Source organism: Aureobasidium pullulans, assembly GCF_000721785.1.
Source record: "Aureobasidium pullulans EXF-150 unplaced genomic scaffold scaffold_28, whole genome shotgun sequence".
Taxonomy (NCBI): Eukaryota; Fungi; Ascomycota; class Dothideomycetes; order Dothideales; family Saccotheciaceae; genus Aureobasidium; species Aureobasidium pullulans.
The window spans coordinates 94,286-119,435 of NW_021941048.1; the positions used below are offsets into that span (position 1 = coordinate 94,286).

The 25,150-nt window shown below is 50.3% G+C and overlaps 10 protein-coding genes across 10 annotated transcripts; 5 read left to right on the forward strand and 5 right to left on the reverse strand.

Annotated features, from left to right (window-relative positions):
• Positions 1–68: 68 nt before the first annotated feature.
• M438DRAFT_368992 (glutathione degradosome) lies at positions 69–3,270 on the forward strand. The gene is made up of 2 exons (XM_029908077.1): positions 69–1,201; positions 1,252–3,270. Exons 1-2 carry the CDS (start codon positions 128–130, stop codon positions 3,034–3,036), a joined length of 2,859 nt encoding a protein of 952 aa, XP_029756159.1. The 5' UTR covers positions 69–127; the 3' UTR covers positions 3,037–3,270.
• A 304-nt stretch (positions 3,271–3,574) lies between these two features.
• M438DRAFT_327121 (glycoside hydrolase) lies at positions 3,575–6,195 on the reverse strand. Its single transcript, XM_029903157.1, has 2 exons — positions 5,443–6,195; positions 3,575–5,393 (listed from the first exon to the last, which is right to left on the reverse strand). The coding sequence occupies exons 1-2, from the start codon at positions 6,050–6,052 to the stop codon at positions 3,763–3,765; spliced, it is 2,241 nt and encodes a 746-aa protein (XP_029756160.1). The 5' UTR covers positions 6,053–6,195; the 3' UTR covers positions 3,575–3,762.
• A 75-nt stretch (positions 6,196–6,270) lies between these two features.
• Positions 6,271–8,069, reverse strand: M438DRAFT_327125 (uncharacterized protein). Its single transcript, XM_029903158.1, has 2 exons — positions 7,806–8,069; positions 6,271–7,699 (listed from the first exon to the last, which is right to left on the reverse strand). Exons 1-2 carry the CDS (start codon positions 7,952–7,954, stop codon positions 6,562–6,564), a joined length of 1,287 nt encoding a protein of 428 aa, XP_029756161.1. The 5' UTR covers positions 7,955–8,069; the 3' UTR covers positions 6,271–6,561.
• Positions 8,070–8,321: 252 nt separating this feature from the next.
• On the forward strand, positions 8,322–10,567 carry M438DRAFT_349234 (uncharacterized protein). The gene has a single exon (XM_029906346.1). It carries the CDS (start codon positions 8,591–8,593, stop codon positions 10,469–10,471), a length of 1,881 nt encoding a protein of 626 aa, XP_029756162.1. The 5' UTR covers positions 8,322–8,590; the 3' UTR covers positions 10,472–10,567.
• A 444-nt stretch (positions 10,568–11,011) lies between these two features.
• M438DRAFT_386309 (uncharacterized protein) lies at positions 11,012–12,106 on the forward strand (the record flags this gene model as incomplete). The annotated part of the gene is made up of 3 exons (XM_029908987.1): positions 11,012–11,226; positions 11,276–11,723; positions 11,792–12,106. 3 exons carry the CDS (start codon positions 11,012–11,014, stop codon positions 12,104–12,106), a joined length of 978 nt encoding a protein of 325 aa, XP_029756163.1.
• Positions 12,107–12,932: 826 nt separating this feature from the next.
• On the forward strand, positions 12,933–13,290 carry M438DRAFT_359168 (uncharacterized protein; the record flags this gene model as incomplete). The annotated part of the gene is made up of 2 exons (XM_029907312.1): positions 12,933–12,977; positions 13,030–13,290. The coding sequence occupies 2 exons, from the start codon at positions 12,933–12,935 to the stop codon at positions 13,288–13,290; spliced, it is 306 nt and encodes a 101-aa protein (XP_029756164.1).
• A 607-nt stretch (positions 13,291–13,897) lies between these two features.
• Positions 13,898–14,968, reverse strand: M438DRAFT_359169 (uncharacterized protein; the record flags this gene model as incomplete). Its single annotated transcript, XM_029907313.1, has 2 exons — positions 13,898–14,466; positions 14,581–14,968. 2 exons carry the CDS (start codon positions 14,966–14,968, stop codon positions 13,898–13,900), a joined length of 957 nt encoding a protein of 318 aa, XP_029756165.1.
• A 3,201-nt stretch (positions 14,969–18,169) lies between these two features.
• Positions 18,170–19,481, reverse strand: M438DRAFT_359171 (uncharacterized protein; the record flags this gene model as incomplete). Its single annotated transcript, XM_029907314.1, has 4 exons — positions 18,170–18,508; positions 18,563–18,998; positions 19,054–19,189; positions 19,439–19,481. 4 exons carry the CDS (start codon positions 19,479–19,481, stop codon positions 18,170–18,172), a joined length of 954 nt encoding a protein of 317 aa, XP_029756166.1.
• On the reverse strand, positions 19,387–22,780 carry M438DRAFT_349238 (cysteine proteinase). Its single transcript, XM_029906347.1, has one exon. It carries the CDS (start codon positions 22,638–22,640, stop codon positions 19,554–19,556), a length of 3,087 nt encoding a protein of 1,028 aa, XP_029756167.1. The 5' UTR covers positions 22,641–22,780; the 3' UTR covers positions 19,387–19,553.
• A 269-nt stretch (positions 22,781–23,049) lies between these two features.
• On the forward strand, positions 23,050–25,103 carry M438DRAFT_282606 (ubiquitin binding protein; the record flags this gene model as incomplete). The annotated part of the gene is made up of 2 exons (XM_029901313.1): positions 23,050–23,526; positions 23,580–25,103. The coding sequence occupies 2 exons, from the start codon at positions 23,050–23,052 to the stop codon at positions 25,101–25,103; spliced, it is 2,001 nt and encodes a 666-aa protein (XP_029756168.1).
• Between the last annotated feature and the right edge of the window lie 47 nt (positions 25,104–25,150).

The following is a 25,150-nucleotide window of genomic DNA, read 5'->3' on the forward strand; positions in this document are numbered from 1 at the left end:
TCTGCGGGAGTGAAGCAAGTCCCACACGCGATCTTGATTGATTGGAGATGTCGCTTCCAGACTTGTGTCGCATGACAACAACAACAACAAGGCAGATGCTACAAGAATACTCGGCATTACTTGCGCCATGTCGTTGGCCTTTAGATATCGGAATTCACTGACAGTGGACTCGTCGAACGCAGGATCAGAAACGGACGACCAGCTCCTTCCCCGTAGACCGTCATTTCCTCCGTCAAGGACCAGCTATCAGCAAGAGACTCAGCAACAACACAACCTTCCCACTTTGTCGCATCGACTTCGCCATGACGCCTCTATCCTCGCTCTTGCCCTCTCGGATAATGCGGTCTTCGCCGGTACCCAGCGCGGCGAGATCATCGTCTACTCGCTCGACACGTATGAGCGCATAGCTCTGCTCGAAGCCCACAAGAGCAGCGTCCTCGACCTCTGCATCTGCGAAGACGAGAACCTCCTCTTCTCCAGCGCCGCCGATCGCATCACAAATGTCTGGGACCTGAACACCTATCAACACGTCTACTCGCTATACTCTCGCTACGATACCGGCGACGTCTTTTGTGTCGCATACTCTTCACTGTTGCGCACCGTCTACCTCGGAGCTCAAAACACAAGCATTCAGTGGTATGACTTGAAAGAGAAGGATCACAGACCAAAGCCAAAGAGGGACGATCATCCTTCGTTGAGAGAAGATCCGTTCTTTGACTCACGCGGTCCTGGTGGCATCAGGACTCCCAGACCTGCGGATCATGGTCTTCCTGCTCGTCATGCCGCTGGAGGTGAGGTTCTTGAGATTGATCAGGACAACATCAAGCACTTTGCTCATTATGGCTATGTGTATTGTATGATGCTGGCAAAGGGTGTTGTGCCTGATGCACCCGGCGATCAAGTCTTGATCTCGGCTGGTGGAGATGGTGTGATCAATCTCTGGACTATGGATGCAAAGCGTGGAGGTGCTATTGATCTTCTCTACACTTTGGATGATGGAAGAGAAGAAGGCCAGTCCATTCTTTCTCTGGCTATCGATGGCACCTTCCTCTACTCTGGTCGCACTGGTGGTGAAGTCAACGTCTGGGACCTGGAGACTAGACAACTCGTCCGAAGCTTGAAGGCTCACAGAGATGATGTCTTGTCAATCTGCATCGGCGGTGGATACATGTTCTCCGCCGCCGTCACTGGCTATGTCAGGGTGAGTTATGCGCTGTCCACCTTACCGTGAACCTCACTAACATCCATCAGAAATTTGACCGTCAATATCAATGCGCTAGTAGACTTCGTGCTCACGAAGGTCAAATTCTGACTTCAGCTTTCACCTACTACAAGGGCAAGCCTTTGTATGTAACTGGAGCCAACGACAACACTGTTGCCGTCTGGGATGTCAGCGACTGCATCATGTCTCCTACCGCCATCAAGAGAACCACAGACGAGCAGATGCTGGAACACCTCAAACGCTTCATCGCTTACAAGACCGTTTCTTCTGACCCCAAGTACAAGGGCGACTGCCGTCGTGGTGCCTCATACCTCCGCTCGGTCTTCAAGGGCTTCGGCGCCGCCACTGAGATGCTGCCTACTGAGGATGGCTCGAATCCCATCATCCTTGCCCGCTTCAGAGGCAATCCCTCGACAGCCGCCACCAGAAAGAAGGTTCTGTTCTATGGTCACTATGATGTCGTTGCTGCCGATAACGAGCAAGGTAAATGGATCACCGACCCTTTCGTCATGGAAGGACTGGATGGCTACCTGTATGGAAGAGGTACTTCCGACAACAAGGGTCCTATCATGGCTGCCATCTTTGCATGTGCCGAGCTCATGTCTGAACAAGCCCTTGGCTCAGATGTCATCTTCTTGATCGAAGGTGAAGAAGAAAGTGGTTCACGCGGATTCGCAAATGCCGTCAAACAGCACAAGCAAATCATTGGAGATGTCGACTGGATCCTGCTTGCTAACAGTTATTGGCTGGACGACTCGATACCCTGCGTCACTTATGGTCTTCGCGGCGTTATTCACGCTACTGTTCAAGTCGAGAGTGATCATCCTGATCTGCACAGTGGTGTTGATGGAAGTTCGCAACTGGATGAGCCATTGAAAGATCTTGTCATGTTATTGTCGACTCTTACTGGCAGTCATGGCAAAGTCAAGATCCCCAGCTTCTATGATCCGATCCCTGAGCTGAGCAAGGAGGAAGAGATCCTCTACGAAGACATCACTCAAGCTTTGGTCGCTCGCAACCCTGATCTTGGTGACCCTCGCGACCTTGCACTTTCACTCATGCGTCGTTGGCGCGAGGCCTCGTTGACTGTCCATCGCTTCCAGACATCCGGTCCTGCCAACGCCGCCATCATACCGCGTCTCGCAAAGGCAGCACTCTCGCTGCGTCTGGTCCCCAATCAAGAAGCAGACACAGTCGGCGAAGCTCTGGTCAAATACTTGCAATCAGAATTCGACAAACTCGGCTCTCACAACCGCATGACCGTGACCATCGACCACCAAGCCGAACCCTGGCTCGGCGAATTCAACAACCAAATCTTCCAAACACTCGACAAAGCCATCATGGACGTTTGGGGCCCTATCCCCGAAGTCCCCCAGCACAGACGTAAGTCTTCGCTCGCACAAGTCAGCAAGGAGAATGCCTTGAAAGTCACAATACCCAAGAAGGAGGAAGTGCAAAACACACATACCTCCAAACCCTCCCCTACCACCTCTTCCGTGCTCGCAAACGGTGGACCCACTTCTGCGTCGTCTTCCGCCCTTACAGACGCAACAAATGATGCCTCCTCCTCTCTTCTTCCCATCCCCTCCCCCACGACCAAGAAGTCACGAACCAAGCCTCTGTATATCAGAGAAGGAGGATCCATTCCTGCCATCAGATTCTTGGAAAAGGAATTTGGAGCCCCCGCTGCGCATTTCCCTTGTGGACAGGCCAGTGATTCGGCGCATTTGGATAATGAACGCTTGAGATTGATCAATCTTTACAAGAGTAAGGATATTTTCAAGAGGGTTTTTAGAGAGTTGCCTATGAAGTAGATTGGATTGGAGACTTGGATTGTGTATGCTTGGAGAGGTTTGGAGAGGGTGAAGTTCACATGAAGCATTTGGTCCGGGAAGATGAAATGATGTTTTGCATAGCACGATGGGGTTGGATGGCACAGGCGAGATATCGGCGTTCTTCTCCTTGGTTTCTTTTCGGTTGTTGGGTTATTTCGAGCAAAGCATAACAGAAATAGAGATACCCCCTTTGAGGAAAATAAGAACAGGTTACGAAGATTTCCTTTCCATCATTCGCGTGGTGTGTTTGCTCATTCGCTTTCTCTTTTGTTGGCTCTGTCTGCTGGGCGGAAGGGGAGGTTTACGCGGCTTTTGTTGTAGCTACTGAGCCGTGTTTTCAAAGTCACCTTTCGTATAGGGCCGCGCGTCACCTCCAGGCCCTTCCTTCCACGCAATCACCTCTTTCGTCCCGTTGATCGCTAATCGCTGATCACCTCTTGTCTAAAAGGCTTGGAAAGGCTTGATAAAGCTTGTTTATGATACGGGAATGCCTGTTCCATCCGGGAATAAAAGATGACTGGTCTCTTCGTAGGGACGTAATGCATTAACCAAATAATATGGGTGTGTTGTTATTTCCGCTCAAGGTGAAATTGTTTCCTTCTCTCTCACGCACCAGTGACGTCCATTTCACAGCTGTACACAGGCAAGATGATATCGAAAATTTCAATCTCATTGTCTAGAGAGAAGCTTCTCGCCCCTTTCCAACTAATAATTCTCCGCCAATCCCATACCAGCATAATCAACCCCCTGCCCACAACTATATTTTCTATCCCAAGTCTTCTGCGGCAAAACGCCCGCGGCAATGCCATCTTTATAACTCCACTGCCACGCGGACTCAGTCTTCCACGTCCAATAAAACCACCCCCACCCCTGCTCAAAACTGTGCATTTGCGCCTCCGCAAAGTCGAGGAGAAATTGCTTGTACGATGGCGAATATGTCGAGGGTGAGGCGTTCGCATTGGCGCAAGAGCAGCGGGGGGAATTGGAGGTAGGGCAGGTGGGGGACAGCACGCTGCCGTCTAGGGAGCCGCCGGGTGTGGAGAGCATGTTTAACGTGCCTTCCCAGCGTGATCCCACGCCCACGTTGTTGAGATAGGTGGCGCAATCCGTGTCAGCCTGACTCCATTCGCCGCAAAGCGTGGGTCCGAAACCGGTGGCTTTGTCGCTGGAGCGGAGGGTTTGGTTCGTCCATGCCGAGCATGCGAAAGCTACTTTATCGCTGTGTGGGAGGGATATTTGTTGGTTGTTGAAGATGACGTATTGATGGACGTCTAGGAGTAAATTGGAGAAATCTTGCAACTCGCCTTGCCAGTTGTCCAAGCCGCGGAAGCCGTCGCCGAAGGTTATTATGGCGGTCAGGTTGTTGGCTCTGATTTTTGTGATTGCGGATTTTGTCCAGGTTAGTACGGTGTCCACGTCTAGATAGGTCATCTTGGGCTCGTTGACGAGACCGTAGATGGTGATGATGTTCTTATACCGTGGTTGCGCGAAGAAGGTGGAGAGTTGGGAGTGGATGTCTAGAGTGCGTTGGCCGTTCAAGGTGCCATCTGTGCCGTCTAGCCAGTTTATGGCGCCTTGATGGCCGCTGTGGTTCCAGCCGTTTTGACTGCCTGGGGCGCCGTGGAGGTCGAGGTTTATGCGTAATCCATATTTGCGTGCCCATTCGATAGCGCGGAGGAGGTAGCGCCAGGATATCTTGGGCACGTATGGATCACCATCGTATGTTGTTACGGCCCAGTAGGAAAAGGGGATGCGGACGTGGTCGAAGCCTGCTGCTTGGATGCCGGCGAAATCGGCTTCGGTGAGAAATTGAGCGTAGTGTTGTTCCAGTGTCGATTGGGCTCTGCTGGCGCCCAATTTGCTGCAAAGGGTCCATTCATCAATGACGCCGTCGCTGGTTTTGAAGTCGGAGAAGAGAGAAGGGGTGATGACGGGTTCGATACTGAGCCAGCCTCCCACATTGACACCTCTAATGGGCATCTTGCCATACTCCCAGGATTTGTCTAGCGCAGGAACATTCTCATTTGCTTTGGCCGAGTCGTCCCAGGTTTCGTTCAAGCCCATAACCGAGAGTCCGCCGATGGTGGCTGCCGTGTATGTGACATTGAAGTCTGTGGTGTCATACCAGGTAAACGGGTCCAGGTATGTTCCTTGTGCCTCCTTGGGTATATCTGACTCCGAAATGCCGTTCAGATTCTTGTTCGATGGTTGATTCGATGAAGTTGTTGTGTCGCTTGTTGAATCTGTAGAAGACGATGATTTGCTTTTGTTGGACAACACGACACCGACAGGTATCACGATTGCCAATATGACAAGGATAGCGATGCCAATGATACCTGGAATCTGATCAGCATAACTGTGTGAGTCTTGTCTGAGAAGACTAACCGATTCTCCGTCTTTTCCGCCGCCGCGCTTCATCCTCTTCAGACTCGACGCTGCCAGCGCCACCTCTCATACGGACCCTTTGATCGACCAAAACGACCTTCTCATCATACGGCTCAGTACCACGTTCCAGATAACTGCCGCTGATGACTCGTGATTGCTTCCGCTCGTCTTTATGGCGATCCACATTAAGTCCTTCTTCAGCTTCTCTTCTCCTCCGTCGTTCTCTTCTCTCCCTTCTCTCCTGTCTTCTCCTCTCTTCCTCGACATCCGTATATCTCTCCGCCCCTTTAGCGCCGCCATTACTATTCCACCTCAAATCACCAACATTCGCCGCATCCAATTGCGACAAAGCACCAGCACTCAACGCATTACTAGTAGATTTACTACTCTCCGTCGTTTCATCTTCAGGATAATAATATCTCTTTTTCTTTTTCCTAGGACTTTGCGATTCACTGCGGTGACGTCGATGTTGATGTGTTGGTTTTTCGATCAATTCGCTCGTGCTGTCGTTGTAGCGGTGGCCTTTTCTGGGTCGTTGTTGGTGATGGTGTCGTTCGCGCTCTGGATCCCTTTCACCACGTTCGCCGCGATCGCGGGGTGTTCGTGGCATGATGACGGTTGTGGATTATGATTTTCTGTTATCGGAATGTGAGAAAACGGCGACATGTGGTGGGTGTGCATCATTTCGCCCCGGGTTTCTGTCAACATTGGTTGTTGGGGTGATGGCCTGGGCGAACTTGTGGGGGGTGAGCTATGACCGCTGTTTCGAAACCGTGACAGGGTCATGTTGTTCCGCGGACGGCGAGACCATTGCTCTCGTAAAGTCAACCAATGAACATACATCAGATTGGAGAAGTCTTTATATCCACAAGCTTCAATTGCAAAGAAATACGACAACGTCGGCTGTATTTTTAGCAGATGTCTCATTTCGCCGAGACCAAATTCGTTTTGACAAACTAAAGCTCGTGTTTGGGCGAAGTTTGAGAACGGCCAGACGTCGACCAAACTTTGCGAAGCCATCGTGCCATCTGTTTATGACGAAAGGGGACAGAGAGAAGAATAAAGGTGCCTCTGAGGATTGAAGTGGTATATGATATGTAGAACCTCGATTGTCCATGTCTATTGGAGAATCTGTTCGAACCAATGTGCAATGTGCTTCAAATCGTGAGTCTGACCAAGAGACCAAAGGCGCATGCTTTCTGAAGTCCTGTGATAGATTTGGCGCTCAGCAAGCATGTATGCGGCTTCCTTGGCTGCATCGTCTCCATCGGCTTCCACCGTCTTGATCTCTTGTGCGACGATACTCTTCTGTATCAGTCGGGCAAACTCTCCAACCTGGTCTGATAGTGGACTGGTCGCTGCAGATGAGATACGCATCTGAGGAATCCTAAGTCCACTGCCCGCGTTGGGCCATCTTTTGTGACTCTTCCTTGGCTTCTTCGTCGATTCGGCAGTTTCTTCTGCTTGCATGTCCGGGTTTTGCAGTCTATACGACAATGAACTCATCTTCATCTGTTGTCGATGAAAATCATCTCGTTCATACAATGACAACTCGGCAAAATCATCTGCAGGAGTTTTTGGTTGAGGTGATGGCACAGCAATTCCGGCGGTGCGAAAGTTGAAGAGAGGACTTGCGAACGTGTCGAAGTAGTCATCATGTTTTCTGAAGAGATTGTTCCTCGCCTTGAGTAATGTGCTTGCGTTGAGGATACCACTCTCTGCGAAAGTCGAAAAACTTGTCGGACGTGGTTTTGATTTCGCTTTCGGTTTTCGGCCAGATTGTAATGCTTCGACGAAGGAAGAGAAGCGATCAGCTACAGATTCTTCGTCAACACCATCGTCTTCGGGAAAGACCCAATCCACGATGGGTTCGTTGATGGCCGCAGCCGCAACATACGGTCCTTGAAGGCGACATTCAGTCAATGTGAGCATGGCAGCAAGACTGCCACCAACGAGTTCACCGCATACGGCTAGTTTGACACGATGGTTGATGTTTCGACCAGGACGGTAAAAAGACCTGCTAGGAACCAGATGCTCCAAGACCCAGTCATAGCCTGTCAAGACATCATGAATAGGTGTCGGGTATCGATGTTCATGAGAACAACGATAATTTATTTGTACGACAGTGGCTGAAGTCACCGACGAGAGAGCGGCGCCAACATCAACAGTGGGTAGTGCAGTGGGTAGCAAAGGGCCAGGAGGGAGATACAAGATGATGGCAGGCGCGGGACCCGAAGCTACAAGAGGATGAAATAAACTTTTGGGGAGATTCGAGTCAGAAGGGAAGTGTTACGCAAGCTGAGTACGTCCTCGAAGTGATGCGTTGAGGCATTTACGAGGTATCGGATTGAGCAAAGACTTGCCTTAGTGTAATGTGACCATTGGATCGGCACGGAATGGTCACTTGCTCTCTACGCGAGGAAGAAAGTGTTGAATAGTGAAGATGAAGGCTGCGGTAGATGAATTTACGTGTCGAGTTGGGACGCGGCAGACAGCGACACAAGGCAAGCATGAGGGGAGAAACGGCTGAGAAAGAGAGAGAAACGCCTCGAGACCAAAACACAAGCTGTCAGTTGTTGAGGTTGTGCCGTCGGTAGAAGAGGGCATTCAAACGAACATGTCTGAAGGAGATTACGATTGGACGAAGAGTCGACGACGGCAAAGACAGAGTTCTCGCACGTGGATGCGGGGAGGGAACCCCTTGGAAAAAGAAGCTTCGTGTGAGCGGGCACTAGAGCGGATGCGGCACTAGCTTGACGCCGTGTGTACCATTCGACCTTTCTTGTCTCGGTCTGGATGGAATTCATCACGAAACCAGCCTTTTTCCACGTTTGTGGCCGCACTCGATTAATAGCTTGACCTCCCCAGCTACCTTTGCTGAATCGATTCATCATTTCTCGCATTACTGACCTCCAATAACGCATTCTCGACACCTACTCACTGCCTCTGTTCTACAAGGAAACCTTGAACTCTAAATCTCTCGATCTATTCATTGTTATGGCTAACCGATAGCCCGTCGAAAAAGTCCATTCGAGTCCAAGGAACACCAATAAAGGGTTCTGTTGATCGGATCTCACTCACTTGACATTCCTACCTCAAACCTCGTGTACATCTCGGGCCTTTCACATCCCTGTGTTCAATCTTGAACATGCCTGAAGGAAGTCGAACACGCGCGATCTTCTCGCTGGTCCGCAACCTATTTCTAGCCCTCATCCTCTACATCTCAATCTATGCCACCATCCAACTAGCACAGGATCCTTCGGCCAGAGAGAAGGCTCGCCAAAAAGTCACACTTCTCGCAGACGCCGGCTCAGTGAAGCAAACAACGGCTGGAGCAGTTCAAATAAAGGTTGCTAGCACATCTCGAACAGTCACCATCAACCCACATGCCAATGTCTTCAATCGTCCCTCGAGTGCTGTCGTCCCGCGCGATGACTTTTTTGGCACAAGACCTCACGTCGACACCGAAGCCGATATCCAAATGATTGTAGAGGAGTGCCGAGGGTCTTACGACGGGCTTGAGAAGATGCGCGATGTCTTTGGCTGCCTTGAGTTTCTGTCAAAGAAAGAGGAGAGATATTACCTTCTACCGGAACAGGTCGACCGCGCAAGTGAACAAGATCCGAGAAAGGCAGAATATCTGGATGCGGATGGACATGGCAACACTCTGAAGCGCTATGTCTCGCCTGGAGACGCAAAACTTCCATCCAAATCAAACACCGGAACTTGCTCTGGCCCTATCATCCCTTACCACGTCTACTGGGCGGGTCCCGCGACGTGGAGGCTAGAAGTATTTGTCAAATCTTACTTCTACACTCAGAACATCCCTTGCAGTCGACTCTGGCTTTGGGCTGATACCGATCGCGCTCCTGACGCTGTCGAGAGAATGCTGACCAAGGATCCTCTGTTTGCACGCTTCCTGCCTCTGGTCGAGAGAGGAGACATCAAAGTTCTGCCCTGGAAGTTCCCCACCAGAATGCCCCTGCCCAAGGAATTCGACAACACTGACGGAGTAGGCTACTACAAGACCAAAGGCAAGCCAAACGCCAGAGGCGAAATGGCAATCGCAGATGGCTTGATCGAGGATCATCATGGTCAACAGTGGGTAACCCTTACACCCAAACAGATGACCTTCTTCCCCCAAGCAATTTCGGACACCGTCCGATTCATAATCCTACATCAACACGGCGGCGTATACCTCGACATGGACGCCCTTATGCTCCGCGATCTGCGCCCATTGCTCATCCCGCAAAAGCACGCATTCGCCGAACGCTGGGGCGCTCACAACAATCCCGGAGAATACAACACAGCCATCATGTCTTTAACCGCAAACTCTTCTCTCTCCAGCTATCTGCTTCGAGGAGGTGTGCGTATGGGCCTGAACTTCCATCCTCGGGTCATGGGACGTATGATCTGGAAAGAAGGCCGTGATCTTGAATTCCCTATGCTTGAGACCGCGGCTTTCGACCCCATCTGGACTGAATTTAACTGGGATCGGGAGGGCAGATGTACAGTTCCTTGTCTAAGAGACTACGGTGCTGTGTTCAAAGGCAAGCTCAACGCCCTTAAGGATGAGTGGGAGAGCTTCGACGGCCCACAGCTGGCCCGCTTGGACTTCAACACTACATCCGAGCAGCATCAGCTGCAATCTGCCAAATTCAAAAGATCAGTGCAGCCAGCTCTCGACTCCGAGCATGTCTCTATCACACCAATGTCAGGACCCATGGACAGTTTCACCACCACCAACTCCGAAATCACCGCTCTACGCAACGCAGGTGCTATCCTTCCCTACCGCATCGAACAAGATAAATTCCCACCCAACAACCGCACGCTCGAGAACTTCTTCCGCGGCGCCTGGACATATCATATCCATAATCAATGGCTCAAAGAGCCGGAACCTAACAGTTGGTTGCACGTGTTGCAGTCCGCACACGACGGCTTTTTCGATGGGAGCAGGGTAAATCCATACGGAGAGAAATGGACTGGGCCAGGGGTTCAGGGGTATAACCTGTGGAGTGATATGGTATGAAGTGGTGCTAGCACTCTTTGGTGGTGAGGGGGAGGGGGGGTTGTTGCTGTCTTGTATCAGTGGTGCTTTTCTCTTCTGGCGTGGCGTTGGAGGTGCTCTTTTTTTATCCCTGAATGAAATCGTTTTCCTATTCTTCAAGTTGTGGTTTGAATTTCGACTGCGTCTTATAAAATCTTCATAGAACAGACTAGTGAGATTCATGAGGTTCTAGTGATGAGAGCATGTGCATGAGAGTAGCGTATTTTTGTGCTTTCTCTGAACAACTACGGGATATGCAACATACTCTTACCTCACGTCAGCTGTGAACTCACTCTCACAAGTTGACGGATCCTCGACTATTGCCTCGACTAACATTATCTGGTCGTCCAATGAGCTGTTACATATAGATGATACCTGTTTCAGCCAAGAGTTCACTGCCCCCGATGCCAAAACTACCGCGCGCGTACATCGATGACATTTGGCCTATGTGACGCTCGCCCGGGCTAGAAAAGTCAACAGGCATATCCATTGCAAACATAATGTTTGTGGACTTCTCTCAATATGTATCTTACAGTCTACTGCGTTCTTGCAGTTCTGATTCTAAGGCTGGCAAGTGCTATAGATGAACCTTACGTGGGTCTAAGTTTAGGCTCGAGGACAGTCACACTTGCGAATCTTACGGACAGCGGGAATGTCTCTATAATCGCACAACTACCAGTGGATAGCGCATATATCTCGTGGTTTCAGCAGGCTGTCGAGCTTAAACCCAAATACGAGTAATTTGAGCTCCGGAGCATCGGAATGGACAACGCTTACACAAAACAGGATACCCGCTGATAACGCCGCCTTGATCGATGTCCTGCAAGCAGCTCGAAATGTACTGGAAGCCGCGTCTGCAGATAATACTTACATTTCCGTCATCGCGCTGCCTTGGAAACTCAGGACGCACAAGCTAGATGAAATCATTATCGATGCGTTGACCGATGCCTCCATGCTGGATCCCAGACCGAAAGAAATACTACGGCTTACCATGATCGAAACCAGACATGTAGTGCAAATCGCTTACGGCTTCGATCTGCCACAAAACCTCGGACTGCCGAAAGACTTTGACTGGTCTGCGAAAGTTGAGCCTTTGGTCCTACACATCGAGTACAACTGGAACTTCATGGGCTTCCAACTTATCCATATATACAAGGCAGCAGCATCTCTGGAGCACGACGCAATGTTCAAAGGCTTTACAGATGTAAACTATCTCGGCACCGATCAGAAATCTGTATGTGACACGAGCGAATTCGATGGGAATCTCAAACTCACACGTTATAACTATAGACAATTGACCAGGCAACTGGAATCGAAAACCAGCTATCAGCTTTCCTTGCCAAGCATATTCGTCCACCAGGTCCCTCCACACCTCCTGGCGATCACTTCTACATCCCAGACCTCCGTGCTGTCACATTCTCCGGAGATGCACCTCCCCACGCCTTCGATGTTTTGCGGACCGCGGTCGAAAAAGTCATGGGAGATTATCCATACGCCCAACTGTATGACACGATCCGCCCCTCTGAGTTGTTTGCTGTGGGAGCGGCTAAGTATGCGCAATTCTTGGTTGAGTTCCATCGTGATTTCAATCCGCATGGTGGGCATGAGGAGTTGTGATGATGCTGCATCGGGGTCGTGCTGAGTTTTGGTTATATGAAGATTATCAATTGCACGATGATCCCTTCGGGGTCACTCTGCTCTTCTGACTAAATGTCAAAATGCACGATGTAATTGGGAAGAACTGCAGCCTCCACTGAGAGCCCTTGATCTGCTCTCTCCGGCCAGCGACGCGAAAGCGGAAAGTATCGTGCCTTTCGACATACCTACATTCTCGATTTACAATTGCTGCTTAGCAGGAACAGGACTAGTGTCGGTTCTGTTTCAGACATGAGGTCCCCATCACCGGCCTGCCCTTCTGTTCCATTGCAGAAATGCACAGTGAGCTTCTCGAATGTTGCAGTGGCCAAAGAGAGCATAGTCGACAGCTGCTCTCTATGGACAACGAAGTCGACTTCAAATTCATCATGCCTTGCGATGGTCGTAATGATAGAGCTTCGCGAGGTTGGAAGTAGAGCAAACCTATTTCAAATCACTCAGCCTGTTGGATGCGGACCCCATTATCCTGATTTCTCATCGGCTGTAAAGCTATCGCTTGGCAAAAATCCTTCCTCGGAGCGTTAAGAGGCTGCGCGAGTCGCTTGTTAGCTATAATGCATGCTTGAAGGATGCTACGTTATATGCAGACTGTCATAATAGATCCATCGTAGCAGTAGCGCTAGCATGATTCGGTCTGTCACGTGTGATAAGTTCTGTATGTGACATCACACATTCTGACGTTGAAAGGTCAACTTCTTGGCTTTGTTTCTTAAACTCGCTATTCTTACTGAAGTACTCCGTACTGTCGCGACTTCGTCCTTAACAACAGTAACAACAAGCTATCGCAATGACTACATACCTTCTGTTCTGCACCGCAGATATCTCTCCGAACGTGAGTCACTGTGTAAAGACTCATGTACTGGGCTCGCTAAGATACTATAAAGACGATCACCAAGCTGCTCGAACAGCCAAGGACGAACTGTTTCGTGCTCGCAAAGGATCCATCTCAAGCCAGCTTCGACCACTGGCGCACGAATCCACCTATCCACGCTTTCCAGAATGGCTTCATAGGTTGGGATGCTGCTCGGATTCAACGTTACCTTGAGGGAGAACTCCCAGAAAGCGCATTGAATCCCAAGACGAATATCACTAAGGAGCAGTTTGCTATGCTCGATAAGAAAAGCGAAAGACAAAGACAGTGGTGATTTACCAACTGTCAGAGAAAAGCCTTACGGAAGAACCCAGCTCTGATCCAGATGAAGACTCTGGAGATAATGAGGGTGAGGAAGAAGCTTGGTGGCATTGGAATGTTAGGTTCCAAGATATTAATGAATTGGTGGAAACTCTCGAAACAATGGATTCATTGCGAGTATTTTGCGATGAGAGTTTTGTTGGTCAGGATGGAGTTTTCGATGTCAAGAGAGCGAAGAAAGCCTTCGTTGACGGTGAGAAACTTGGCTGATGCTGTCTCTAAGGTTCAAGCAGCCCAGGTATAGTAAGCCTCGTGGCAGGGTAAAAACCATTCCCACGGCTGCTGTTGTTGTTGTTGTTTCTGCTGCAAAGGTGGTGGCGCGGCGGCAGTCATGGTGCCGACGGGGGCTCCGACATGATGAAGTCTGCGATTGCATAGAGTGCCCTCCCGGGCAAGATTTCGACTCTCAATAGCGGCTCGCAGCGCAAGACCGAACACTCTGCATTGTGACAGCTAATGGAGTCTGGTGACGGATTTGAGGTCGGGGACGTATTGTGTATAGAGCAACAGGGCAGACCGGAACGCTCGTAGGAGCTCTTTCGTGCGATTCTTTGTTTGTCTCATCGTCCCACGATGCGCCCGCCATAAGAGACGTATGTCTGATCCGGGTTCCACCATGCCCAACTCCCGAAGGTCACCGCAGCTGGCAAGCGGTTTTCGTGAGCTTTGGTGCTCTTCCTGAGAAAACCTGGCTGTTGGCGGAGGTTCGCGTCCGTCCAGAAGTAAGGCACCATGACTCTGGTCATGACTGACAAGGAGGGATCCATCAACGCAGCGCATGGTCGCTCGCATTCCTCCATCAACAACAAAGTCTGTTTCCAATGTCCGTTCTGAGTTTCTTCGCATTGGATGCTGGCTGGTCGAGCGCGGAGGACGTTGTCCAAGTTGATGAGTGCCGGATCCAGGAGCCACGAAAAGTTCTTCCTGTGCAGTCTTGCGCACTTTGTCTTGAGTCTCCGGGCAAATGCTCCCCTAGGATTGGTAACCAGATCGACAATGATTCTGGAGTCGATGACCAGACGAAGAAGGAGTACTTCATCACGATGACATGTGATTCGCTTGTTTTTGGCAACGTAAGTCGGATGTTTTGTGGCTCGACGCACCGAATACATGAAGAACTCCAGCAAATCTAGGATTTCAGTAAGGTCAGCGAATCTTCCATCGACGTGAGGGTAGGGTCAATTGCTGCAGGCTGAAACGATGTACAACAATGAAGGAAAGCGTAGTATGGGCAAGTACTCACCGCACGGGATACCAAGCTCAGAACCCGGTCGGAAGACAAAGTACCACAACATCTCATTCGAGTCGTCCAGCGATTCTTGCGGAAAGGGATGCTCGCCCAGAATCTTGCAATAGTCTTCACAGCATGTTTCAAACCTCGAGTATTCATAGTCGTTTGGTCTTTCGATTCGAGGGACGTAGCGCTTCAGTCCCAAGTCAATGGCCATACGCCAGATGAGGCAACGCTTGAGTGCATGAACCGCACTGGTAGGAATCTCGGGGCTCGGGCGCAGTGGCGGTAGCTCTTCATAAGGAGGTGGTAAGCTGGCGATTTCCGTCTCGTCCTTGGTAGCGATAATGTCGCTGGCTGGATCTGACGATCTGAACAGGCGGCCGAGAAAATCGCACATTTTGGATGTGAGTAAGGAGGTAACAACGGAAGAGCTGCGAGAAAACTTATAAGAGACGATGACCAATGTCGAGCCGTGGAAATGAGTTAGAAAGAGGTCGTTGTCATCCGTTCTCGTCATATGTTGATGAGGCTTGAATGTGATGGATTGCAGGAGAATGCTTCAGGAAGATGTTGGCTATGATAGGATTGTTCGTGAGTTGATAGGATTTGATGTTGTCGTGGTGGGCCGTGGCTCACCGGCTTGAGGTGTCAACAAGCTTGCTTCAGGCAGTCGCACCACATCGGAGCTAAAGCCCTGCATCGCTACTTCCCTTTTAACAGCGTACGTCCAAAGGCTAACTTAGCGCGTATCTTGAACGACAAATGTCATCAGTCCTACCTGTTAATACGCACGAAAGTGTACCGAACTGAAATTTGCCTATTACAAGTCCGCCTAACTCATCCCTCGTTGCAGACTCGAAAACTCCAGCAGCTTCATGCCTTTTCGCGACTAGTTATGTTTGCTTCCATGTTCGGAGATGCACGTGTACAAAGAAAGCTTTCGAAATCATTCAACTTCTCAAGTGCGCACCTGCCAAACGCCGAAGCTTTATCATCATCGCCCGGAAGTTACCGAGATCATTGTCTGATGCTTAGCACATGCATTCACCAATGATAGGTATCTAACACCTACAAGTAGGAGTCGTAAGTAAGCAAAGCAGTACACACACGTCTTTAGAAGGATCTCCCCTTTTCTCATTACGGTTGCCTCGAGCACTCCAGATTTCCTCACAAAATTACACCACCTACCCACAAAGTTCCTCTATCTCTTTCTATTTCTTCATCTATACACTGTTGAACATCGTTCACACAAGCAAAATACAGTCTTTCCCTACCCACATCCTCTTACACCAAAGTTTTCCTCCTTGTTTCAAATTTTCAAATTTTTCAAAAATCCCAAAGCTTCACCACTACTCTCCCCCTACCAAAAACGATGCTAGAACAAGCAAAAGATGGGGTCTCGCCGGGAATCGAACCCGGGACCACTCGCAATTGGCTTAGAGTTTTCAAGAACAGCAGAAGCTAATCTCCCTAAGCGAGTATCATACCGCTAGACCACGAGACCTGATCAACTGTGATTGGTTGATGGAGATTTGTTTCGCCGGCGACGATTATAATTCATAAATCGAGGGGCGATGAACAACTCTCCACGCAGATGAGGTCCTATCACGTCCTTAGCTATTAAACCATTCTGTTTCAAGCCAGAGACTCTGAGTCAGAAAGAGCTGTGAGCTCGTGAGCGAGATTGCCCCTCGTTTCCTCAATTTCTGGTACGGTCAAACACTGGGCCTGTGGCTATTGCATTCGTGTGAGCTTTCTTGCGTCAAGCGTCTGGAAAAGTGCGAACCGCTTTTATGTGCGCTCATGCTCGCAACAAAGATACCAAGTTCCCACACACGAAGGAATACTACTCCAACTCTCATCAAAGATACTGCAACTATCATTCAGACGTGTTGGTGGTTTACGAACAGGAAAATTCAGAAAGAAGAGCTGGAAATTGTGGTGTAGGGTATCACCCTGATCTCCAAAGCTTTGACCTCTGCCACGGGATATCCTCGGAAGACCGAGATGTTTGATCTTCCTTCCGGGCTGCCGTCTTGTCTGCAGCTTTTTCTTGTCAGGAAGCAAATCAGGAGGTCGAATAGTCGCCAGACCAAGCTCTCGGCAGCCATATCCCCTTGATGCGATCTCTCAAGCATACTCACTGTGTAAATGCACAGTGATCTTCAGATACGGCAGCCTGTTCAATGGAAGTCAGGTAATCGAGTTTTCCACGGACGGAGAGCTGTTCTCGCTTTCGATTGTGCATTCGAGCAGGCGCGGAAAGGCAGTAACCGTCGGCGTAGAAATGTAAGTCTCAGCTCTCAGTTCGCCGACACAGTCTGTAAAAATAGCTGTCAAAAGGCATAATGATTTTGAATTCGGTGTGACGGTCTCAAGAGAGCACATTGGAGTATCGCTCTCTGTGGACATGGCCCAAATCACGAAAATAACTGCCTTCTGACAGAGGATCTGATCGGTGTCTGGAAGGATGAAGAGCCGTCTCTTGCAAGTCTGAATATTGAGGAATCTTTCCTTCACTTGAGTCTTGGGATTGTCTGTGCCGCTCCTTCTTCAAAAGACTTTCCATTACAGTTCTCCAAAACAACCACCTTCCCCTTCCCATTCCACTCTGCTGCCTTCGCCGCAAATTTCCGGTGCGCATACGACTTCGTCTTTGTCGACTTCCGCCACCAGTCTCAATGTTCCCAACCCGCTCAACATCACTCTCGTTGGGAAGTCTGAACACTGCAGCCCCCCTACTGAGCTTCTGCCCTCTATTCTGGACGTAAGATTGTCTGCCACCGTCGACGGTCTCAAGCATAGATCAACTGTAAACTCATTCGAGTACCACACTGCCATTCAAGCCACACCCGAGACTTGCGTTCCAGCCGCTTTGACAAAACTCACTGCATCAAACACAACCATTGTCGAGACCTCTACTCTGCCTGAGTCCCCTCAGCCCACAACTTTCGACACTGTCCCGCGTGTCACCGACGATCCCGCCGACCTGCTTTTCCTCATCCCCGACAGATTCCTGTCACCCGAGCAGAAGCTAGAACTCAGCCAAAGCAACGACCTCCACCAATTCCGCGAGTTCTACCCAGCATCACTAAAGGCTTTCACCTGCACTCTCGCCAAGGAAGGCAAATCCAAGCTCAAGGCTGTTTGCAGAGTAAGCTTAGTCCAAAACTTCATTCTCATAGGTGTGCTGACTCTCTTTTTCTAGCTTCGTAAGCACGATCAAGAAAGTTGCGATTCCGCTCACTTTCATGGTATCCTTTTTACTTGCGAGAGTTTCTTGAAGAAGCCGCGAGAAAAATGTCCAAGGGGCAAGAATTGTTGTAAAGGTCACGACTTTGCGTTGGCTCGAAAGAGCATCAAGTTGGCTTGCAAATATGCATCAGGAGACTGGGGTTTGAAGTAAGGCGTAATGAGGAAGGATATCGCATGGATGATGGATCCCGACTTGACACGACAACATGATGTTAGTCGTGTCGAAAGCAACATCCGTTGCAAAAGTGCATCAGCACAATAAGAATTCTAACCACATGAACCGACGAGAACAACAAAACTCATTTCCCAATCTTCCGTTGTCCATTCAAATCCCACCTTCTCTCTACGTGTCTTGGAATTTAGTCATATCGACCATGTAATCCGATTCGTACCTAGCCTCTTCCTCCGCTAACACCTTCCCCAGCATCGCCGCTCCGATAGCAGAGATTTCGTCTGGCTCGAAATCTTCTCTGAACACCACCCATGGATAGTTCGCCAACAATCTTCTCAATGCGCCCCTAACAAGAGCGAAAGCGTGAGCGGGCGCATCGCCGGTAAATGTGACCATGCGCAAATGCTCTGAAGCATACCTATCACCCTTCCTCATACTCGGTGTGGAAACGAAGTATTGAGCAAAGAAACGCTCAAACCTTTCTTCGACATTGGTGATCCACGTCTTATCCTGTATTGAAGTCAGTCCTGATTCTCCATACTGAGTAGGTCAAAGGAAACTCACCTCACCCTCATCATCTTTCCCCCATCCTAAATCCAACCAAACATCCACCCCAATAACCCATACAACTCCCTCTTCAACCCCCAATACCTGTATACCAGAACACACCCAATTAATTTCTACATTGACCACCACTCCCGCTCCCTCTCCACTCTCATTTACGATTCCCTCTACTCCTAATCCCTGCGATTGCGAAAGACCATACGCACCCCACAGAATCTGTCTAGTCTCCAAGATCGCGGAGAAAAACCCAGTCCTATTATCCCAAAGCGCGCATCCTGAAATAGTGGTGAACAGTTGATTGCGGAGGAGAACAGTACTGATAGGGAAAGGAATAGAAACAGCAGTAATATACGCCTTTTCCGCTCCCAGCTTTACGTTCAGTATTTCCTCAACTTGGTTGAAAACTTCGCATACCACAACAGTAGCATCAACCATTCTGCAATAAATCAGATTAAGATGATCAAATCGATGAAGGGGCAAGGATACCATACTCATGGACAAGATGTTGCGAAATGGCTTCTGCGAACCAAATTCTATATGCCAGATTTGCTTGCCATTGAGCGAGAACGATGGTGTCGTTGCCATCATGGGATGCTAGAGTTATAGTTCGGGAAGAGAGGCTGAGACCTATATATGGTGAATTTGCTTCTGGTTGTGTTGTTGAGAGAGTCAAGGAAATGAGGTATAGCAAAAGGAGGGATAGATGCATCTTCGTGATATGGGTGTGAGGGCAGAGACGACCCACAAACTTGGATTATGTCGAGGTTGTGAGGATATGAGAAATGCGATGAAGCGCTCGAAGCACGCCTGATTATCGAATGATTGGACACTGGCGCTTAGAAAGGCGTGGGTAGCGGCGATTAGCGCCTGGCTTACAATGTCCTTGGCCAAAACAACCATGCATCACAGCAGTTGACATCTCAAGACACAGATCTGATGTGGGGTAGGTCCATGTAGTCTCATTATACAAATATCTTTATCTCCAGCCTCCTCAGCTTGTCTGCTTTCTCTCATAAAACACTATATACGCCATCTCATTCTGCAGGCGATCTCTCTCGCTCAGCCTCTCAGGATCAAAGTCTCCAACCCATGTATCATTGAACTGTCGCCAACAATTCCTCGCCCGATCCTTGGCAAGACAAGTATAATGGCCAGACGTCAATGTAGTGCCAATGTGTCTCATGACGGCATAGGCATCATAAAGATACGGCGGCTGCATAGTCGGATCTGCCTTCATAGCTTCAGCACCATACTGCTTGACGATGAGATGAGAGTCTTGTTCGCTGGGCGATGGCAGCATGTACGGCGACATGTTCAAATTCTTGAGTGGGAACTCGATGGGTGTGCGGACTTTACGTGCTGATTCGCCTCTTCCAGCACTGAAGCGTTTGAAATGTACGACGAGGAATTGAGGGGCGCGAGTGATGGTGATTTGTTTCGTGGCTTCGCGTTCGCGGTTGCAGCGTGGACATTTCCAGACTTCGTCGCCAGAAAGTCGTTCTTCTGCGCAGTAGGAGCGTAGGCAATCTTCGATGCTGGTGGAACCGGAACGAGGGATTTCAACTGAGATGCTGTAGAAGGCTTCGTAGGTTGTGGACGTGAAATGGCAGGTCGTGCATCGTAGACGGGAAGCGTGTTGTCCACCGAAGAGTTGTGTCAGATAGGACTGCTCACGATGTGTGTATCTGCCCCATTCCGTTCGACAAACTATTGGCTTCGGCATTTTCTCTCGCGTTGCCTCTTGATCTGCAGTTAATGCTTTGAGTGGTGTTTTTGACCAGTTCTTGTTCAAATCTTCATGCAAGCAGTCGACCAAGAAATCAAAGAACTCTTTCGCATCTTGCTGGCGATCAATGCCCCATTCGCTGTTCAAACGAGCACAGAAAGATCGGAGTGTGCTTGGTCGAATAGCCTCAACATCACCCTTCCAGATGCTTCTGATCAAATTCGCATAAAGCTCAGGCAAGACACCTTTGCTGCCTTTCCAATTGTCTCTCTGCACTATTGTCTTGAATCTGTCATCGAGGAAGAAGAGGGTAAGAGGTGTGGTCGCAGAGAGTGCTTGGATGGTGGCATTCATGTAACACGTAACGCCGAAATTGACCAGACCAGTACGTGGTAGTCGGAGATTTGAAGGCAAGAATCTCGGAGGTACGTATGCAGGTAAATCTGCAGATGTAGAGCCGGTGCTTTGAGCCGAAACAGCACGGTGGTCGCTAACGCCGCTGTATGATACACGAGCTGCAGCAGGAACTGGTCGTGATGGGATTGAGGGCATTGCTGATTTTGGAGGAGGTGTTGGATATAAAGGCACTTGTTGTGGTCGTGCTGGGAGTAGTGAGGCAGGATGTTCTTGCACGCCATAACGTTGTTCCAGAGAACCAGCTTCTGGGAAACGTCGTACGAACTCCTCGATAGACTGGTAGAATGGTGTAGCATTCTCTGCCTGTCCTGATTCATCCTGTTCGTCAAACGATGGCTTCCTCTCAACAACGACACTCTCAACGCGGGCTCTTTCGTGCCACTTTCGCTCTTCTTCAGCGTCAAGTGGATTGTAGTCTCGTAGTCGCTTCTTCGGTACGTATAGTCTCGACTCTTTGCTTGCCACAGGTACTCTTCTAATCGGACGGCCAGACTTTTGCTGTGCGACAGTGCTCGAGCGTTTCAGCGCTTGATCACCGACCAACTCTGCCCAACCCTCAATACCGCCCATAAGCAAGATTGGCGGCCGTTGTAGGGGCTTTTCCGAGTTGAATTCGTAAAGGGCGTCATATAGGTATTTTAGGTTTCGCTCTCTTTCTGATGTCGGTCGGTGGATGAAGCTTTCTGATGAAATGTCGTGATCGTAGTAGACAACAATGTCATACTTGTGGCGGTTGTAAAACATGGATTGCTCTGCTTCCGGTGACAGAACAAGAGCATCCTCAAGTTGCTCAGCGGACATGTTAGGTTCGAGAGCAGCAGGCTCAATGCAAATGATAGATTGTGCATATATGTGACCCTCGTCAAAATCTTGGCGGTTCCTAACATCGATCAACAAGACACTATGCATCTTCAAATAGTCGTAAAGTCGTTCGGGACCAATGCGTAACTCTGTCGGACGGTGGACAGACTTTCGTCGAGGTGGACCTGGCGGAGGACGGTCTTGTGAGACGCGTGGGAAGTAGCCTGCAGATTCATCTCCTTCATTGCCTGGTGCGTAGGAAGAGGCATTCGAGGCGATAGAGTTGTTTCTTCCACCTGTTCCAATCATACTACGAGCAGAAGTCCGAGGAGGGTCTATGTGGCTTGGTGTGTTCATGTTGCGTGCAGGGCTGTAAGCGGGGGCGGGAGCCATGGGTAGAGAAGCGCTGACAGATGTGTCGAGGGTGATGCGATTGGCGAAAGGGTGGCCGGGAGCGCCGTTGGGCATCTGCCGCGGGCCAACTGGTCGGATAGAGGAGCCATTGGCGAAGGGGGAGTTGGAGAAGTCGGTCGATGAACGGTTGCTGTATGAGGTAGGTGAAGTGATTGAGCCATTGCTAGAGGTGATAGATGCGCGAGAGTCGACCCGCCTGTTCAAGGAAGTGTCTAGAGGCGCAGCTTGCATGCGCAGTTTCGCGAAGCGATCAGCGAGCGCGGCATTGCCGTTGGTGGCAGCGGGCGGAGAGGCTTGAATTGAAGAGCGACGGACTGGTAGATCCGAGGCTTTCGGAGTGGCATTTCGTCTATTGTCGTTAATGATGATCTCCTTGATCTTGTCGAAGCGATCGGCCAGTAAACTAATCTTGCGGAGGACGGCTTGATGCTGAGTGAACTGAGAGCCCTTCCGGCTACTCAAGATAGGATATTGTTCATGTTGTGGAATTATGGCGACAGCAATCTCAAAGGCTCGCAAATATTCGACATAAGCGAGATCTGGGCGGCGGTATTCGACAAGACTTTCGGCTTGCTTGACTGCCTTGGAGGCCTCGTCGAGGAGGTGATTCAAGGATGAATTCTTGGTAATAGAGCTAATCTTTGCCTTCTCTTTCAAGTCTTCGATATGAGGGTAGGGCTTATTTGGCGTAGCGGCGGAATTGAAGTCGGGGATGGCCATGTTGGTGGGGGAGATGGGATAAGGTGGGCTCATGACTGAGTCGGTCGGCGCGATACGGAGGCGGGCATGTCGTGAGGGGAACACGCTTAGGAAGTGCTCGCAGGTGTTATGGTCGGGACGAATTAGGCAGGCGTTTGTATGGTGATGATGAATAAGGTGGATGGTATTCGAGTTTCCCCAGGAAGGCGCGGCCGCGGGTGACGTCGGCATCGGCATTCTGGCCATTGCTGCCCGCCACGCTCGAACGCTCCTTCCCCAAGCTGAAGCAACCGCCGTTAGGCACCAAGCAAGCTCCGAGACACTCACCCAACCCACCTGTCGACCTCCTCACCACTCCTGGAACCCTTGTCGGCGCCTAAGAATATACGGTCAAGCTGTACAGCACGTCTACACCAGATTGACACACATCATGGCGTCATGGTTCGGAGCCGGTACTTCGGCCATGGACGAGCAGGTCGAGAGAGCAACCTCGAGTAGCTTGGAGGACATTGCCCTCAATCTGGAGATCACAGACCTGATCCGATCAAAGACGATCCCACCCAAGGAGGCTATGCGCTCGCTGAAACGGAGGATTGGCAACAAGAATCCAAACATCCAACTGGCCGCTCTGAGCTTGACCGACACGTGCGTTAAGAACGGCGGAGAGCATTTCATCCAGGAAATTGCCTCGCGCGAGTTTATGGACAACCTTGTCTCATTCCTCAACACTCCACTGAACGATGAAGTCAAGACCAGGATCCTAGATCTCATCCAGTCCTGGGCTACTGCTGCTACAGGCCGCTCCTCGCTAGGCTACATCGACGAGACATACCGCTCCCTGCAGAGAGAAGGTTTCCGTTTCCCTCCCAAGACTGAAGTCGCCGCCACCATGTTTGACAGTAGTGCGGTAAGTCTGTTCGTCCTCGCTGTATTATGTCCAGTACTAACACACTTGTGCAGCCTCCAGAGTGGACAGACTCGGATGTCTGTATGCGCTGCCGAGAACGCTTCACCTTTACCAACCGTAAACACCATTGTCGAAACTGCGGAAATGTCTTCTGTGGTCAGTGTTCAGCAAAATCCATACCTCTGCCTCACCTCGGCATCCTCCAACCTGTCCGTGTCGACGATGGCTGTTATGCCAGACTTACAGAAAAGTCGCGCACCACCCCTCTCCCTACCCACATCAACGCCATGAAGCCTCCGACTGGTGCCCGCATGCAGGCCCGCGACCCTCGTGTCGCCGAAGACTCGTTCGACGCCGACTTGAAAAGAGCACTTGAGATGAGCTTGGAAGAATCAAAAGGTCACTCTGGTGCAGGATACGTGCCGCAATCACAGATGGCTACACCCAAGCCAGTTCAAAAGGCGCCTACGCCAAAGAAAGAGGAAGAAGACGACCCGGAGTTGGCAGCCGCTATTGCTGCATCGCTCGCCGACATGGAAGAACAAAAGAAGAAACATGCTGCTAGCTTCAAGCAACAGCAGCAGAGATCGAGTACACCCAGTGTATACGCTCCCAAAACCAACAACGAGCTCACAGCGGTTGAAGCCGAGAATATCAATCTATTCGCAACTTTGGTTGACCGCCTGCAGCATCAACCCCCTGGTGCCATTCTGCGCGAACCCCAGCTTCAGGAGCTGTATGAGAGTATCGGAGCATTGAGGCCCAAACTTGCCAGAACTTATGGAGAGACTATGAGCAAACACGACACACTACTCGACATTCACTCTAAGATGGCTACTGTCGTCCGATACTACGATCGCATGCTGGAAGAACGCTTGTCCAACACATACAACCAGTCGCGCTATGGAGCTCCTCGTCCTCAATCTGGCATGTATCCTTCGTTGTCTGCCGGTGTTGGAGCCCCGCCTTCAGCACCAATGGGCGGCGTTGAAAGCTACTACAACAGTTCGGCACCGGCCATGGAGTCGCATGCCTACAACCAAAGCCCGTATCCATCCTTCAACCAGCACCAGCAATACGCCCAACAAGGTTACCCTCAGCAGGCCCCACCCGAAGCTGCATATCAGCAACAATACTCTCAGTACCCGCCACAGGTTCAGCCTCAGCAACAACCTCCTAGCACTCCTCAGCAACAACATCAACAACAATACGCTCAACCACCTCAACAATACGCTCCTCCTCAACAGCAGAATCCTGTCTCACCTCCCGAGCATCAGCAATCATACTCTGAGCCTTCTGCCCCTCAGCCTGTAAGCCCAGAATCATACGCTCAACCACCCACACAACATCAACAACCCCCACCTCAGTATCAGCAGCAGCCTTACCAACAGCAGCCGCCTCCTCAACAACAACATCAACAGTACTCTCAGCCTCAAGCGCAGCCTCAACAACAGCAGCAACAGCAGTGGCCTCAAGCACCATCAACGCATAACGGCTACGGGCAGGAGAGCTTCCCTCAAGCCCCACAGAACGTACCTGCTCAGCCAAAGGTAGAAGAGAGTCTGATTGAGTTATAAAAGAGCGGAAGAGTAGTAGTGTAGCCTTTGTTTTTCGCTTGTAGGAT

Excerpts from the sequence above, each read along its gene's own strand:
- M438DRAFT_327125 (XM_029903158.1), bottom strand. The coding sequence starts at position 7,954 with ATGCTTGCCTTGTGTCGCTGTCTGCCGCGTCCCAACTCGACACGTAAA. Across the intron at positions 7,700-7,805 it reads AATGGTCACATTACACTAAG|TTTATTTCATCCTCTTGTAG; the intron begins GCAAGTCTTTGC and ends TCTCCCCAAAAG.
- M438DRAFT_349238 (XM_029906347.1), bottom strand. The coding sequence starts at position 22,640 with ATGGCCATCCCCGACTTCAATTCCGCCGCTACGCCAAATAAGCCCTAC.
- M438DRAFT_368992 (XM_029908077.1), top strand. The coding sequence starts at position 128 with ATGTCGTTGGCCTTTAGATATCGGAATTCACTGACAGTGGACTCGTCG. Across the intron at positions 1,202-1,251 it reads CCGTCACTGGCTATGTCAGG|AAATTTGACCGTCAATATCA; the intron begins GTGAGTTATGCG and ends AACATCCATCAG.
- M438DRAFT_349234 (XM_029906346.1), top strand. The coding sequence starts at position 8,591 with ATGCCTGAAGGAAGTCGAACACGCGCGATCTTCTCGCTGGTCCGCAAC.
- M438DRAFT_327121 (XM_029903157.1), bottom strand. The coding sequence starts at position 6,052 with ATGCCACGAACACCCCGCGATCGCGGCGAACGTGGTGAAAGGGATCCA. Across the intron at positions 5,394-5,442 it reads GCGGAAAAGACGGAGAATCG|GTATCATTGGCATCGCTATC; the intron begins GTTAGTCTTCTC and ends ATCAGATTCCAG.